The 16070-nt window shown below is 45.5% G+C and overlaps 2 protein-coding genes across 10 annotated transcripts in view; one reads left to right on the forward strand and one right to left on the reverse strand.

Annotated features, from left to right (window-relative positions):
- PDGFRL (platelet derived growth factor receptor like) overlaps positions 1–7066 on the forward strand; it is a 65190-nt gene extending 58124 nt beyond the window's left edge. Inside the window, exons 4-6 of the mRNA XM_032413541.1 lie at positions 713–1006; positions 5087–5226; positions 6604–7066. Of these exons, the coding sequence (XP_032269432.1) occupies positions 713–1006; positions 5087–5226; positions 6604–6792 (623 nt within the window). The 3' untranslated portion in view covers positions 6793–7066. The remainder of the gene's footprint in view (positions 1–712; positions 1007–5086; positions 5227–6603) is intronic.
- A 660-nt stretch (positions 7067–7726) lies between these two features.
- MTUS1 (microtubule associated scaffold protein 1) overlaps positions 7727–16070 on the reverse strand; it is a 165205-nt gene continuing 156861 nt past the window's right edge. For 8 of the 9 annotated variants that reach the window (XM_032413534.1, XM_032413536.1, XM_032413532.1 and 5 more), the window contains 3 exons: positions 13614–13730; positions 10509–10606; positions 7727–10043 (listed from right to left, as the gene is read on the reverse strand). In XM_032413534.1, the coding sequence (XP_032269425.1) occupies positions 9830–10043; positions 10509–10606; positions 13614–13730 (429 nt within the window). In that variant the 3' untranslated portion in view covers positions 7727–9829. The remainder of the gene's footprint in view (positions 10044–10508; positions 10607–13613; positions 13731–16070) is intronic. The other variant, XM_032413535.1, reaches the window with a different exon arrangement.

Below are 16070 nucleotides of genomic sequence, written 5' to 3' on the forward strand. Positions count from 1 at the left end.
AACCCTAACCACAGTCCCTTGACTATCCTAAGGAATGAACGTATGGGCAAGCCAGTCCTTGTTTCTCTCATTTCTGTAAGATCAAATGCCATCATGTAGAACTTAAAGTACAGGGAGAGTGATTTCAGGGAAAACAGGAGGCTATAAGAAACTGACTGAATTCCCCAGCCTAGTGTTAGACAAGCAGAGCTCAGAACCTGAGACTGGTGGCTTTCTCGTCTTGTCCTTACTTAATTCCCTTTCCACTGACCTTGGCAGGAATGAGGTCCTCTGGGCTGCGAGTAAGGACAGGTGAGGGTGCCGGCGTCCTCACTGGGCTGGGCCTCTCAGAGGCTCTGCTGTGTTGGGGAACCGTTCCCAATGGGCAGTTACAAGCATAGGCTTTGGGGCTAACTTCTCCAGAGACACAGATGGTTCACAAGTGGTAAAATTGCTCTTAACATAAGGAAATCAGTCTCCTTCCCTGCTTCCTCAGTGGACTAATTCATGGGCCTGATTTACCTAATACCTTTCTGTTTCCTTTAAGGAGATGGGAAGTGAAATCTTTTATACAAAAAAAGGAAAAGCATTAAAAACTAGCTTTTTCTATGCATAAGGACTTAGTATCTGAGTATATTGCCAGTTCCCTCTCTGTGCCCCGAATGTAAAAATCCTTAAAGCACTCTTACCTTGTTTCTTGAGAATAAATAAACCTCTATCTCTCCCTTTGCAGAGAAAGGAGAACTCTTTGTACCTTCTTCCAGTTACTTCGATGTTGTCTACCTGAACCCAGACAGACAGGCTGTGGTTCCTTGTCGAGTGACTGTCCTGTCGGCCAAAGTCACCCTCCACAGGGAGTTCCCTGCCAAGGAAATCCCGGCTAATGGAACAGACATTGTTTATGATGTGAAGAGAGGCTTTGTGTATCTGCAACCTCATTCTGACCACCAGGGGGTGGTCTACTGTAAGGCGGAGGCTGGGGGCAAGTCTCAGATCTCGGTCAAGTACCAACTGCTCTATGTGGAAGGTAAGCCCGCTCCTACCACTGCCTAGAGTTTAATCTCTTCCAGCTAGTCAGTCTCAGGTACTGATGTTCCCAGCTATGGATGGAAATTAGGAGGCACAGACTGCTGTTCTTAAAGGCTCCTCTACTGTACTGCCATTTCTAGAATTGCCCCTGACATGACCCAACCCCTCTTGTCTCCCTTCATCCACTGCTCACTCTGGTACTACCTCTGTGGGATGGATCAGCAATTCTCCAGTATTTTCCTCTCTGATGAGAGCATCCTCTTTGTTGTAACCAAAATCTGTGGTCTCCTAAGAGCACCATCCTTCCCCAACTCAAGGTCAAGTTCTTCTTGTGCCCATTCTTACTTCCTCACCCTCATCCTCTCATCCTCTGTTAAGAACCTCTGCTCCTCTGAGTGTCGTCACTCCACCAGCTTTCTCTTCTCCTTTCCAGTCACTCTCCTCGTTGGCTCATTGTCCTCCTTGTCTCTTCACTTTCTGGATGACGTCATTATCCACTTGGAGTTCATCAGGCCTAGTTCACTGACCACCTCATCCCTTCTACCTCAGGCACCCCTCCCCTCAGCTGCAACTTCAACCTGTCCTCAGCTACAGCTGCCCCAACTTGAGAATCACTCACTGAATCAGACGTCCAACTCCACGCACAGCCTCATCCCTGCTCAGACTGTTGCTTAGTGTTCAGTGACTCCTCTATGCCCATCCTCACCTCCACCCTCCTCCCCACATTCTCCAGTGCCCTCCTTCCCTCCCCACCCACCCAGCTGGGGGTCCAGGGCTCAACATTGCTATGCTCTCTGTTGGTGCCCTCAACTCCTTGCCCTTCACCTGTTCTCCCATTGTCCAGGGAAATGCCACCCTAGAGAACATGACTATACCCTTTCTCCATGATGAGAGCTACTGGAAAATCCCATGGATGGGTAAATTCAGTCTCTTCCAGTTGACCTCACTTCCCACTCTTGACACAATTGAAGTATGCTCAAATCTCTCCATTAAAATGGAACTATTTTTTAATGTGAATCAAATGTCTCTGGGAGTATTTTAGTGAGGAGTTTCAATTCAGTGGATTCATATATGAAACACCTTTTTCTTTACTTCCTTCAACTCTGCCATGTTGAAACCCGCTTTCCTAAGGGTAGTGAGATCCATTAATGATATCTCAGTCTACTCTACATCCACCAGGCACTTCGGGTTAGTAAGACAGTCTCATTCTAGTCTCTAACACTGTTCATTTAACATTGTTAACCCCGCACTTGAGCTGAAGTCCTCTCCTGCTCTGTCCACCAGCATACAGGCAGCACTGGTGACTCCAGCATCTTGGAGTGGGGTTTTCTAGTGGTGGAGGGAGACGGTCTACCTCCCCCACTCTCCCTGCTCTGGTGCCAGCCTTGGGGGAGAAGGGAGAGGCTACAGCCCAGAGACATTTGTTTCTTGGTAGTATTTACTGACCTGGCTTATCATTGAACCCAATGGGACAGATGGTGGCTCCAACATCCTGCCATGGATGATAAGGAATTCACCCCTAAGCAGCCCCTGTGGTGCGTTCGCCTGTGTCAGATTCAACCCCATCCTCCTTTTGGACCCTCAGCTGAAGGCCTCTGCTATTCACACGTACCTCTTTGCCCTGATCTGCAGTGTGGTCTTGGAAAGGATATAGCCCTTGACGTCTCCATGTCCTTCTGTTCCCCTGACTCCGGAGCATGTAAGAATTAGAAACTTACAGCAGGGACACAGTCTGGGTCTCCTGTCCCCCTGGCGGCCCCCATATACCATCACTCCCAGTGCTCTCCAGCTCTGGGCTGGTGGCACAGGCGCAGCCAGCAAGCAGATCTCCTACTGCAGAATAACATGGTGTCCCCTTCCTTAACAAGTGATTCTCTTGGGGTTCCCTCTCCTGACTTCCGGGACAGAAAGCCCCCCCTCGCCAGCCCCTTTAGGTGAGTGGAAGAAATGGTTCCTTTTCATGTACCATAGTCCTTCAATGGTAACTTTTCTCCCTCCAAGAACTCTTCTGTGATTGGGGGGAGTGGTCTGTGGGGGTGGGGGGGAGAAGTCATTCTGCAGTGCTGCTGCTTGAGCAGCCCTGGAGAGGCGTGAGTGGCCCCACCAACAAACAGTTCTCCGAGATGAGAATTTGGACTCCTTGATGCCTCTTATTCTCAGCCCTGGGACTTACTCAGTAGACCATGGCCCCCAAGTAACACTGCTGCTAAGTAACTTTCAACCCTTCTTGACCATCCTTAGCCTTCAGCTAAGGTCTTCTCTTTCCCATCACAGCCAAATGCCCTGAAAGATGCTCCCCATTCCCTGTGTTTCCTTCCCTCCTACACGCTCATCTCTCTCCTCAGTGTCCCACCCAATCAGCTCTTGCTAAGGGACTCGGGACTCGCAGGCCATCAAATCCAGTAGACAAGTTTCTGTTCCGTCCTACTAGATTCTACCACACCTACGTGAAATGCCTCTTCCCTGGCTTCAAGTTTTCCTGATTTTCCCCCACTTTCTCATTCTGTTTTGTCAGCATTTTGCCTCTTCCAGCTTGTCAGTGGTGGAGGTCCATAGGACACCCTTCTTTCTCATGCCTTGCCCTCCTCCTGGCCAGCCTCAGCCATACCCATGCTCTGCTTCCTATCTGCTCACTGCTAACTCCCAGGTGAGTATGTGTGGCCCAGACCTGGGAGTGCCGGCTTTAGGCGTCTGCCCGTCCACCTGATATCTACACTTGGATGCCTCACGGGCCCTGCCTTGAACTCAGGTCTTCCTCCAGGGTCTGGTTCTTCGGCTTTCCCGGTCTCAGTGATGGTACTACTGTCACCCATGTGCCGGCCCAGCACTGGGAGTCACTCTGACAGTCCTGTCTCCTTCCCAGGCCTTTTCACCTTTTCCATCAAATCATTTTCACATCCTACTTTTCGTGCCCTATTTCTCCCTATCCTTACTGCAAAAGAGAAGTTCAAACTATCATCTTCTCCTCCTGGTACTAATGCAACTCTCTTTTCAGTTGATTTCCCTTTTTTTCTTTCTCCATCTTCCACACCATAGCTGATGATAATTACAATTAAAACCATTTAGTAGGCTGCCACTTTTCTTAGACCTCTAGTCGGAATCTTGCAGTAGACTGAAGGGCCTTGCTGGACCAGCCTCTGTCCTTCTCCCTACCCTGCAGCCTGCCTGGCCTTCGTCCACCTCACGGTGGGGGCTCTGCACACTGGGATTCCCAGGCCGTGGCTGCCTCCCTACTTCTTCCTCCATGGCTGTTAAGCTCACCCTTCAGATTTTAGTTCAAACAGTGTTCCCTCAAGCAGGGAAGTCTTTCTTGCTTTTCAGACTATTCTGAGCTTCTAGAACGTGCTGGGCTTCTCCTTCACAGTTCCTAACACAACTCACGTTTTACATAAACCGTACAATTACTTGCTTAGTGTCTGCCTCCTCCCAGACCACGAAGAGTGGTCCCCAAGGGCTCAGAGACCACGTCTGGGTTGTTGGCTGCTGTAGTCCCACCTCCTAGTCCATTGCCTTGCTCAAGGCCACCATGAAAATCCCTTGAGTGAACTGACCCCAGTGAAAAAACGTTTCTGCAGTGCTGTGAAGGGACCGCCAACAGATGTAGTACTTGGGCCCTTCCTGCAGAATGTCCTTTTCCTTCGATTCACACATTCTCCTCTTCCCTCTGAGGAGACAGCCACATACCCACCTGTTCCTCTTCACCCCTTCAGTTGCCCTCCTTCCAGTCTGCCCCTTCTCTACCTTCTGCTTGCTCTTTCTCCACGCATCTTCTTCTCCCCCAACTTTTTTATTCCCCTTCTTATTCCCAGAACTTTCAGCTCCTCTCCTAGTGTAAATATAATGGCTGGGCCTGGGAGTCCTGGATGAGCTCCCCATTCTGGACCGTCAAGGTAGAGAGGAGGCCTCAAAGGACACGGGAAGTGGTGGGAGAGCCTAGGCCTGAAGCTGGCTGGGAAGCTGGAAGGCAGGCAGAAATGTTACAGCTTTGTTCAAAGAACAGAATATATCTCAAGGTTTGTCTTCAAGGTCATACTCGTGGATTTCCATCTCACCTTCCCCATCTCCTGCTTCCTTTCAGTTCCCAGAGGCCCTCCATCAACAACCATCTTGGCATCCTCAAACAAAGTGAGAAGTGGGGATGACATCAGTGTCCTCTGCACGGTCCTCGGGGAACCTGACGTTGAGGTGGAATTCAGGTGGATCTATCCAGGACAGAAGGTAAGGGCTGTGTCCCCGTCCCAGCCAGCTCTCTCAGCTCACGGTTTTGTCCCCCATCCCCACCCCTAAGTGAAGAGATCTGAACTTAAGTGCAACCAATGTGTGGAACTATGGTACAAGCCCGGGCTTACTAGTTTTCTAAGACATTTCAGTATAGTTACAAGTGGCGTTTTCCAAGGACAGGAAAAGAAGTGGGTTCCGTTAGGCAGTTCAGTATACCCTCGACATCATAGGTTATTTTTCTTCGTAACCCTTAAGCAGGGATGAGACCTGGAAGGGAAAGGAGGGAGCCTCCCTCTTTCTCCACCCCCAATCCTGGGTCAGTTGGAAGCCACTTGGTTTCCAGCAGTGCAAACTCTACCCTGTGGTGAGGACATCCACCAGGTGGGCATATAAACCTAGGCCCTGGCAAAAGTGCTGTGAAGCCAGAGAGTATTTTAAAATAGACTCCGTAAGAGCAACAAGCTCACATTTAGCCCCTGTGCCTGTTTTGCTCACTAACATAAACAGCTTTGCTACCACCATGGAATAACCCCTTCCTTGCCAGAAGAGATTTGGCCTCCTAAGACATACACAGCCCATAAGCCAGAAGCGTGTTGGCTACTATGGTTGGTGGAAAATAACTCTACCCGGAGAAAAGTAGTTTCCTGGGACTAGGTACGTGTTTTTAAGAAGTGCTGTCAGTCACACTTTGAAGACATCAGTGATTTGCAAGGTTTTTTTTTTTTGTTTTTTTGTTTTTTGTTTTTTTTACAAGCAGAAAGGGTATTTTTAATACTGGTCATATTACAGTTATGTTAAACTAATCCAGAACACACTACATTCTTATCACCAAAGTTGGATGAAGCATCTTAAAAGTGACCCTCTCACTTTCTAGAAATAGGGAGTTATGTCATCTAGGGCATCATGTTATCCACCCTCGGGGTACAACTTTTCTCCCCACTGGAGTCCTTTGGCATATTTGACTATTTCTACTTCTCCCTCCCCCAAATCTGAACAATGAGGAGCTCTTATTCTTCATTCACACTTGCTTTTAAATTCTGTGACCAAGAACTATTGAGTGGGCAATGTGAAGAGGAGAGCAGTGGAAATTTTTATCCATGTTTTTTTGCCTAATACCAGTTCCACATTCTTGGGAGTTCCAAAAGAATAAATTTTATATTAAGTAGCCACATACGGAAGAGCAGAAAGAGCGTACCAAATGGTATAATGTTTATACAGCATAAAAGCTCCCCTGTGCTCTGCATACCAAATAGTCTTTAGTAAGTACGTATTTCGCACTTTGACAACAACACCCAATGGTGTTGGGTGAATGCGAGCTGTTTGTTTGTAGCAGCTTGCTGCTGTGCTTCAGTGCATGGGGGTGTCGTTCAACAGGATGAAAGGCCCGTGACGATTCAAGACAGTTGGAGGCTGATCCACAGAGGACTGGGGCATACCACAAGAATCTCCCAGAGCGTCATGACAATCGAAGACTTTGAGACCACTGATGTAGGATATTATATTTGCACCGCTCAGAATCTCCAAGGGGAGACTACAGTTGCTACCACTGTTGAGTTCTCCTGACTTGGCAAATGAAGTATAATGAACTGATGGAAAGTTCATTTGTGTCCATGACCCGCTTTGGGGTTCTTTTGACTAATGCTTTGCCAGAGGCTGTCGTCAAGTGCCAAACCCCACCCCCTGCCCTGTGAGTCAGACCCAGACATCCAAACTAAAAGGAAGTCATCCAGTCTAATAATAGAAGTGTTAACTCCTCGAACAGAGAGCATGTATTTTGATTGCTTACCTATCTACATGCATTTCCACTTTTTATAATTAAAAAAAGCATCGATATTAACTTTATAGCCTCGTTTCTATTAAATGAGCAAGTCTTTGTAAAAAATACAAAATGAGCTAAGTGTTCATTTTTTTAGGTTGAAGTACAGCCAGAAGGACTTGTTGGCAGCAATGTTTGGGTCACTACCCAAGATTCTATTTGATATCACACCTACAACACATGAGGATCTAAAAATGGAGTAATCCATGGTTCGACTATATCTACAATACAATACAAAGGTATCAAAAAATTACATAAACTTGCCTTTTTAAGCTGCTGCACTCAAAGTCCTATGATGAGTCATTCTAGAGTAGGTGTTTTTAAAAATTTAACTTTCAATATAAACTAGATTTCCAGATCAAGGAAGACTCAAGTTCATTTAGGCTTTTTTACCATCTTTAAAAATATTTAGACTTAAGCTGTTCCCATTTTCTTACCTTTAATATTAAATAGCAGAAATTGTTAAAATCAGTCAAAATTTCCCCAACACACATAGCTGGGAATTCAGAGAAGCTTACCTGTAAGTCTAGCTCTGAGAGCCTGATTCCAGCCTGTGACTAATTCTGTCGTTGCGTTGGAAGCTCCTGGGGAGGAGACAGATGGTCACCTGGGTCTTGAGAAGGGCTAAAAACTGGGTGACACTTTGGAGGATGGAGTAGGTCAGAGGTTGCAATTCTTACATTGAATATTCCAGCATTATTTATTTGATCAAAGTAAAATACACTTTCCATCACTACAAACTGAGCACAACTACAGTTTACACATCCATATTTTCATGACGTGCCAACATTTTGCATCCTACGTGAAAAACATTTGGTTTGAAAAAAAAATCTTAAAGTTCTCTGTTTCCTATCTACTCTCCTGTTGCCTCCCATTCTCTGAAGATATTTTGTATTAATTGTGTAAAAGATTGATTTCCCCCAGACACCTAAATGATATGGAGGACAGCAAGGAACAGCACAAGGTGTCCCACGTGTAGGAGATGGATGGCAAACCCAACTTTGGCTAATGGCATTGAAAACAACTCAGAAGGGCAAGCAGAGCGCTATTCCAGGAGGTGGCAGTGAGCCCATATTCCCATTTATCAGAAGCAAACATGGAAGGTTACATACATAATAAACTGTTGGAGGTTAAAGGCTTCGGACACAATCACTAATAAAAACAACCATGCAGCATGAAGATCAGTTTGCTATTATTTAGTGTACATGTAAATGAGGACTCGAATATCCACCTCTAGTGTCCTGAATCCGTTCCTATACTACAGCGGTTACGTGTACAGCCACGGGACATCAACACAGGTTAGTAAACACTGACGTGCAGGGAGAGGGAGAGGAAGCCACAGTTCTTCCTTCTACTTCCCCCTCAAAGTCTTAGAATGGGGGGAGGTAATAAGTTCTGAAAAGAAACTGAAATGCAGCTTGGAGGGAGTTGTGTATGCCCTGTTTTCTGCTCATCAACTGACCGTTCTGCTCCTTTCTCAAGGACAGAAGGATTCCTCAAAGGGTACACGGAAACAGCATTCTCTTCCCCAAATGTTTTACTAAATACCACATCACTGCCTTAAACAGGCTGCTCCTACTCATCAATAAGCACGCAATCCTACCTTACTTCGTTCTACTAGCTAATGGCTTATTCTTCATTCTCTCTAGGGTTTCCCAAAATTTGCACTAGGAGATCCAGGCCTTGGTTTATTTGGAAAGTGGTTTTGGCACCTTGATGATGAGCTGGCTCTGGAAAAGCATATTCCTTGTCCCAGAGGAAAGTAGGTAGGAGGTAGAAGGCTTGCTTTTGTGGCTCTGGTGAGAGGTGGGGCAGTGAGGGATGGGTGAAGAGGAGGAAGGAGGGGAGGAGAAGAGGAAGAGGGGAAATGAGGATAATGGGAGAGCAGATAGTTTCAATATGTGGGAATAGCTCAGATCAAGGTAAAAATAAGGCAGAAGCAAATCCACTGGTACTGCCCTTTTTCTTTATACAGATTTTTAGAAAAATTAGGGTTCTATATCTGCACACAGCCTGAGAAAATAGACTGTTAGGTTCACATGGGGACGTTAAAAATCTACGGGAAAAAAATCTAGTTTCAAGTGACGTTGCCAAACACCAAAAGACTGCCAACAAGTTCCTCCCGAAGGGTACAGAGCTGTAGAGACGTGGACGAGTCAAAGCCTTTCCTGTCATTACCGCTTCCCACGGTCAAGGGCTGAGCTGAGTTGGTGGTCGAGAATCTTAATTCAAGCGACGATCATTCCTCCTTCTATGGCTTTTGCAGAAGTGCATACACTGACTGTTATTTGATTAGTACACCCCCAGATATATGCAGCATTTGACTTTGAATACACAGCAAAGGAGGCAGCATCAGACACGACACTGTGCATCCATTTCATTCATACATCCCCAGTCAGACCAAAATAAAAATCACAAGAAGGTGTCTGTGGTGAAGAACATTATAAAGGTTATAAATCTTTATCTTAACAGGCCCCTGAGAGTGTTTTTCCCCTTATGCTTAGGTGAAAAAGGCAATGAACAAGACCCTCTTGTTCTTTAAGTGCTTTGTGCAACAGTGTCCGTGTAGATCCGTTCTGAGATCTTCGGGGAGGAGGCTCTTGGACGGGGTCCAAGTCTTCCTCCAGAGTTCCAGTCTCCTAAGGAGCCTCGGGGGCGGCGACCCTCCAGTTCCAGAGTGGTCATCACGCGTCCACTACGGTAGCGCTCGTGCCCATGAGCGTGGTTAGGGTCAGTCCCGCAGACCTGTACAAACGCTTTCAGTCTCCCAGCTTCCAGAAAGCGTCATCTGGGTGAGATGCTGGGGCTGGGGAAGGAGCCGGAGTTCCTCTGTGACTGGAAGGGGACAGCGGCGGATGTGGGGGACCTCTTGGGGCTGCACAAGTCCCCATTGTGCAGCTTCCACAGCAGCTCCTCGTTCTCCATGGACAGTCTCTTGTTGACCTTGGACTCCTTCTCCAGTGACTCCTGCAGAACGGCCTGCTCGGTGGAGAGTTGCCTTGAAGACAAAAAAAGAGCCACAAACCACATGGATCTGAGTTCAAAGGAACTTGAAAAAATTTGAGCCCCCGAAACAATCCCTCTGGAACAAAAGGGAGTCCTGCCCAGGGCTGCTGGGCATGGGGGCCGGGCTGCTGGAGAAACGCTGGGAGTGTGAGCGTAAGCCCAAGGAAAAGTACCTTTGGGGGTGAGTTCATAGATGGGTGGGTGACCCTACCACAGCTTTTCTCCATGTCTGATGACTGTCTTATGCTTGGGGCTGTTTCCTATTGGGTCTTGTGCTGCTCCATCTCTGAAAGCATTCTCAGCGTCAGTCCGCCAGGGACCACAGTGGTCCACATCACTGGCTCCAATCCTATTGTCCACATTGTTGAACCACCCACCATGGGTGCAGTGTGGTAAGAAAATTAACACTCGTCGTTCAAGGAAGGGAGGAGCTCAGGGAAAATAGGACCGTTTTTACCTTGAAATCGCCATGTGCTTGTCCATCCGAGCTTTTAATTCCTCATTCTCCTGCTGGAATCGCTTCAGTTTGTCAACCAACGCTGTGTTGTTGTCCACCTTGGTGTAAACGAGAATGCCAACATTTATACATTAAAAAATAAAGCCCCTCATTCCCTTAGGCACATTCCTGACACCAGCACGCTTGAAGAGATTTAATTAAGGAAGGTTTAGTAGTATATCGAAATATCTGCACACGGGCATGCTGCAAAAAGAATCTAAAGCAGCAAAACAGTGCATTGGATATATAATTTTTACAAGTGTCTGCCAGGCCACTGACGCACCCAGGGGGTAATGGATTTGCTCCCTGTCACGCTGTTTTAGAACTGCTACCCCCCCCCCCCAAGAACTGGTGCCCCACGCCCAGGGCAACATGAATGCGTGTGTGTGTGTGTGCGTGCGCACGCGTGCACCTCTTTCAGTTTCAAGGTGGTAAAATGACAACAGCGGCTAGCCTGCACTTCAGCTTCCTATAGTCAAGTCTGGAGAAAAAAAATCCCCATGTTTGAAGAAAACTCATAGTAGGCCAACAGTTGACCATTCTTGGCCATGTCTACCATGGCCTTAAACGTGGTTTCCAGTTTCTCTGTAGCATTTACCTCGGGTGGCCACACAAAGCACCCATTCACCAAGCTCTGTGGAGCACCAACTGAGAGAAGGAGCACTCACTACACAAAGCCTCCCTCCCCAGTTCAGGGGGAGAAACATTTGTTCTCCTGCTGGAGAACTTTCAAGAAAAACAAATTGATCAGGGGAGAGATTCAAGGATAAAATCCCAGAAGACATTTAATCACTTAACATGATGAAGAGCTGATTACATCCCATTACTTTCTAAAGGTAAGATTGATTACTTGCTGAGGTGGTGACATGACAGCTCTGTCAGAATTAATTCTAATCCCGGTCTCTGCAATGTATGACTAATCCACTCTGACTACGACTCTTGGTTGGGAGTCCTACTGTTCTTAAAATTTCTTATTATCCAGAAAGTGCTCAGAACAAGTCCGCCAGGTGGAAAAACTTTCCCGAAAATGAGACTGTAAGAAAAAGAGAGCCTTGGTATTTCCAGTAATTATAAAGGAATTCGAAATAACACATGATGTGGGGCAATCTGGAATGAGAGACTGGGCAGGGATTGGCCTGATAGTATTATCTCATCCAAGGTCTCCTTTTATAGGAAACTAGCCCTCGTGTTGCCACACAGCTAACCATTGGCAGAGCTAGCTGTCATACCAAAGCTTTCGAACTGAGAAAGCCTCCTTGCTTTGTACGAGTCTTATTTTCTACAAAGGCTCTGAGCTTACGAATACAAGCATACCTCATTTTATTATATGTCACTTCCTTGTACTTTGCAGATTTTTTTTTTTTAAATAAATTGAAAATCCGTGGCAACCCCATGTCAATCAAGTCTATCAGCACTATTTTTCCAATAGCATTTGTTCTCTTCAAGGTCTTTGACACATTTTGGTCATTCTGGAAATATTTCAAACTTTTTCAATATTATTACAATTGCTATGGTGACCTGTGATTAGTGATTAAAACTCACTGAAAGCTCAGATAGTTAGCACTTTTGAATTAAGGTATGTGCATTGATTTTTTTTTTTTTTTTTTGGATATAATGCTATTGCACACTTAACAGACTTTTATATGCACTGGGAAGCCAAGCATTTGACTCACTTTATTGCAGTACTGGCATTGTGGTGACCTAAAACCAAACCCACAATATCGTTCACTGAGGTAGGCCTATAGATAAAGTAACCATGGGTTTACCTGTTATATCAACTCAATGCTAACTAATACCATGATACCTCTCCGGCATGGCAAGAAACAAAAATGTTAATGGGTCAACAATAATTACAATGTGTTGTTAATTTTATAGCAGAGCCTGTTCTTCATGTATATGGTATTTTGAAAAGTTTGGATGCATGAATGGCACATGGGGCAACAAATTATTAATAGGGTGATCTACATCACCAATGACTGTGAGATTAGCTGAGTTATCAGGCTTGATGGGACAGGCTGACCTTCGGCAGGAACTGGTATCTATATTAGGTTAGGCCCGTTAATAAACCATAAGAATTCTTTCCTTCCTTTAAAAGAAAAAATCACAATTGCCTGGCAATTCAAAGTGCCCATTTATCCAGATGGGGGCTTAGCCCTTACCTCCCTCCACAGTGAGGTAATGGTGTCTCTAGAAGAAAACTGAATCAAACCAAACACCAAAACCCGAACAAACAAAAAAAGCAAACAAAGAGTGGCCTCCAGGTTCCCTGTTGTCCAGAGCTGGTTGGGGCTTGAATGAGGCACTCGGTCACTCGACAATGAATCACTCATAACTGGGGGACAAGGGACAGGCACAATGAGGCAGCTGGTACAGTCAAGGGCCAAGTACAGCAATGGCTGGGATCACTCAAGCTGCCTTGCCAAACCCTGTCCGCTTGGTGAGACTCTGGCTCCCAGCAGCCGTGCTCCACCCGAACACAGACTTCTTGGTGAACTTGTCACTGGCCGACGCTGGTGCTCTGTCCTAGAGGCCACAAACTCCACCTCATTCATATTTTTCATAATGTTTGCATTTGTCCAACCAGATTAATTTTATGAGAGCATGACTCTTCCATCACATTCTAATTCACGAGAGAGATTAAGAATTTAGATAGCAAACTGAATTACCCTAATGTGATTCATTTACATATTTAACTGTTTGGGGCATAAGACACCAGCCCAGAGTTGGTGATATATTTAAAGTACTGATTTTACATGATTTCAAAATTCTTCTTAGATGCATTAAGATTCACAGACCCTAAAACAGAAGCCTAATTTGTTTGTTGTGGCTTTTCCAAGGACCCAAATGCTGCTTTCTGTGTTCCTTGGGGAAAAAAAAAAAAGTTCCAGAAGGCAGCAATAAATAAGCCTGGAGCAAACCCACAGAAGAAAATGTAGCCTCTTGTTACCTTCTGCACATTTCTAAGCACTTTAAGTAGCAGTTAAAACAACTCCACAGCTCTAGCTCAGAGCCCAGTTCCTATGCCACAGTCTTTGTTCTACTGGGTAAAACCCTGAAGAAACATACCAGTTTCTCCATTTTCATTAACTTGATGTCCTGCTGGTGGAGTTTCTCGTTCTTGATCTCCAACACGGCTTTCAAGCTTTCCAACTCTTGCTCCAGATACATGATCTGAGGGTTCTTCTGGAACAGACACAGCGGGACACAGCTCTGATTATTTAACCACACATTGTCAAATTCTTAATAGAAAGAGTCTTTGATTAGATTTAGAAATTGGGCAAACAAGTAGCTAGAGACTTCTAACCTTCTTACAGCAGCTTCAGGGGAAGAGGTGGAAAAAAGGGTTAAGAGAACAGTAATCTCAAAGTCTTTGGTTATAAGAATGAAATAAGACATTTCATCTCTGAAAACAAACATTTCACTCATTTATCGGGAACTTAACAAGGGAAAATATTGGTCACACCAAATATTTTACTGGAAGAGGAAAAAAAACAAAAACATTGCTTACAATACAAAACAACTCTGGCTAGAGATGAGGCCATTACAAGTCCTTTCCTGGTGTTTGGAGGGAGAAAAGGGAACTGTTCTCTGCCAACCAAGTCAGTAACTGACCAGGAATGAAAAGGCAGTGCATTTACAGGGCTCTCTGGAAAACCACCAAGTGACAACAATGTCCTGGGTCTTTGGGATTTTTATTATGAGGAGACTATACTGAGCTGTCCAGTACTTCTCTTTTATTCTGTGACACCTGACCGCTATATGGCATACAGCACATGCACTGAAATTCTGTCCAAAATAAACACTACATAAGGGGAGACATCCTCTTAGAGCACACCCCCAGAGTGGAATCCTGACTCTTTCCTTTTTTTCTGGAAATCCAAGTGAACCATCCAAAACGTATAAATCTGCTGATCAGATTTAATGAGGGACTTTCTCAGACAAGCGTCAGCGGGGGTAGATCACCCAAACTATACTCCTGGGCAGTGGTTAATGCTCGGGACCAAGCCTTAGGGAAGATCAGGGAAGGGGTTCTCAGGACTACTTATTCAAAGCCCTCACTCCACAGGAGAGAGTGAGTTCCACAATGCAGGGCCCTGGCTCAGGGAACATGGCAGAGCGGGAAAGGGCCAGGGCAGGCGTAACACCCAAGCCTGCAAATCCAGGGCTCTTCTCCAAATTTCATAGGCCTCCAATACTCTCACCCTTTGACACAGGATCTATTATCTTTAGGGGAAAAAAAGAAAACCATATCTCATTTTGTTAAAAGGAGACAGTATCATTTACTCTGTCCATTTTTAAGCTTTGAGCATTCACAGCCCTGTTCCCATCGCACCTCTGCCGACTTCTCTGCCTGCCTGGGCCTTCCTCAAATGCGCTCTCCCACAGCATCAGGTACACTCCCCCAGGGGGTCAGGCCTCAGGTAGCCCTGCTTTCCTCAATCTGTTTCTGTTAGTTTTCAAAAGCTGCTGCAGTTCCAGGAAGCTCTTTAAAATCTGTTCCTGGAACCACTTGTAAGGTTTACACCCTGCATGTAAGTCTAGATTTTTTTTTTTTTTTTTTTTTTGAATTCGTTGCTTTGTCTAAGAACCTTCCAGAATAAATAGCGTTGAACATTGGCTATGACTTCATCTCAACTAATTGTATTCAAATGTCTAGAGGGTGTCCAAAGACATCCTCAAAAGATTTCACTGAGAGACCCAAGCACATGTACTTTTCGAGCTGGTAGATTTTAAGCAGCGAAAGAACTTTGCTTCTGCAGTCCCACGCACAAATATGTGGAAGGAAAATGGTGGTACTGAAGACAGAAACAGAAATTTTTTCTCAAAAGTAAGGTGGGGGCCAGGTGAATAAGGATACAAGTTGCAAGAGAAAGTTGAGCCTATGAGATAAATTTGTACTTTTCCAAAGTGAGGATTGCCCGTATGACATACTATTCAGACATAAATAGGAATGAGGCGCCTACACATATTACAATATGTATCAACTTTGAGAACATAAGCTGAGTGAAAGCAGCCAGACACAAAAGGCCAAGAGAACATGATTCCAATTATACGAAATGTCCAGAATCAGCAAATCCATGGAGACAGAAAGTGGACTGGTGATTCCCTAGGGCTGGGGGATTTTGGGGGTTCGGGAAGGAATGGGTACAGGGTTTCTTTTTGGGGTGACAAAATGTTCTGGAAGTAGATAATGGTGACCAATGCACAACATGTGAACCACTGAACTGCACATTTAACAAAGGGTGAATGTCATGGTATGTCAATTATATCTCAATATACCAGTTAATTTTTTTTTTTTTTTTTTAAAGATTTTATTTATTTATTTATTTGAGAGAGAGAGAAACAGCATGAGAGGGGATAGGGTCAGAGGGAGAAGCAGGCTCCCTGCCGAGCTGGGAGCCCGATGTGGGACTCGATCCTAGGACTCCGGGATCATGACCTGAGCCGAAGGCAGTCGCTTAACCAACTGAGCCACCCAGGCGCCCTCAATATACCAGTTAGTTTAAAAAACAAAACAAAACC

Source organism: Phoca vitulina, unplaced genomic scaffold (genome assembly GCF_004348235.1).
Source record: "Phoca vitulina isolate PV1807 unplaced genomic scaffold, GSC_HSeal_1.0 scaffold15, whole genome shotgun sequence".
Lineage (NCBI taxonomy): Eukaryota > Metazoa > Chordata > Mammalia > Carnivora > Phocidae > Phoca > Phoca vitulina.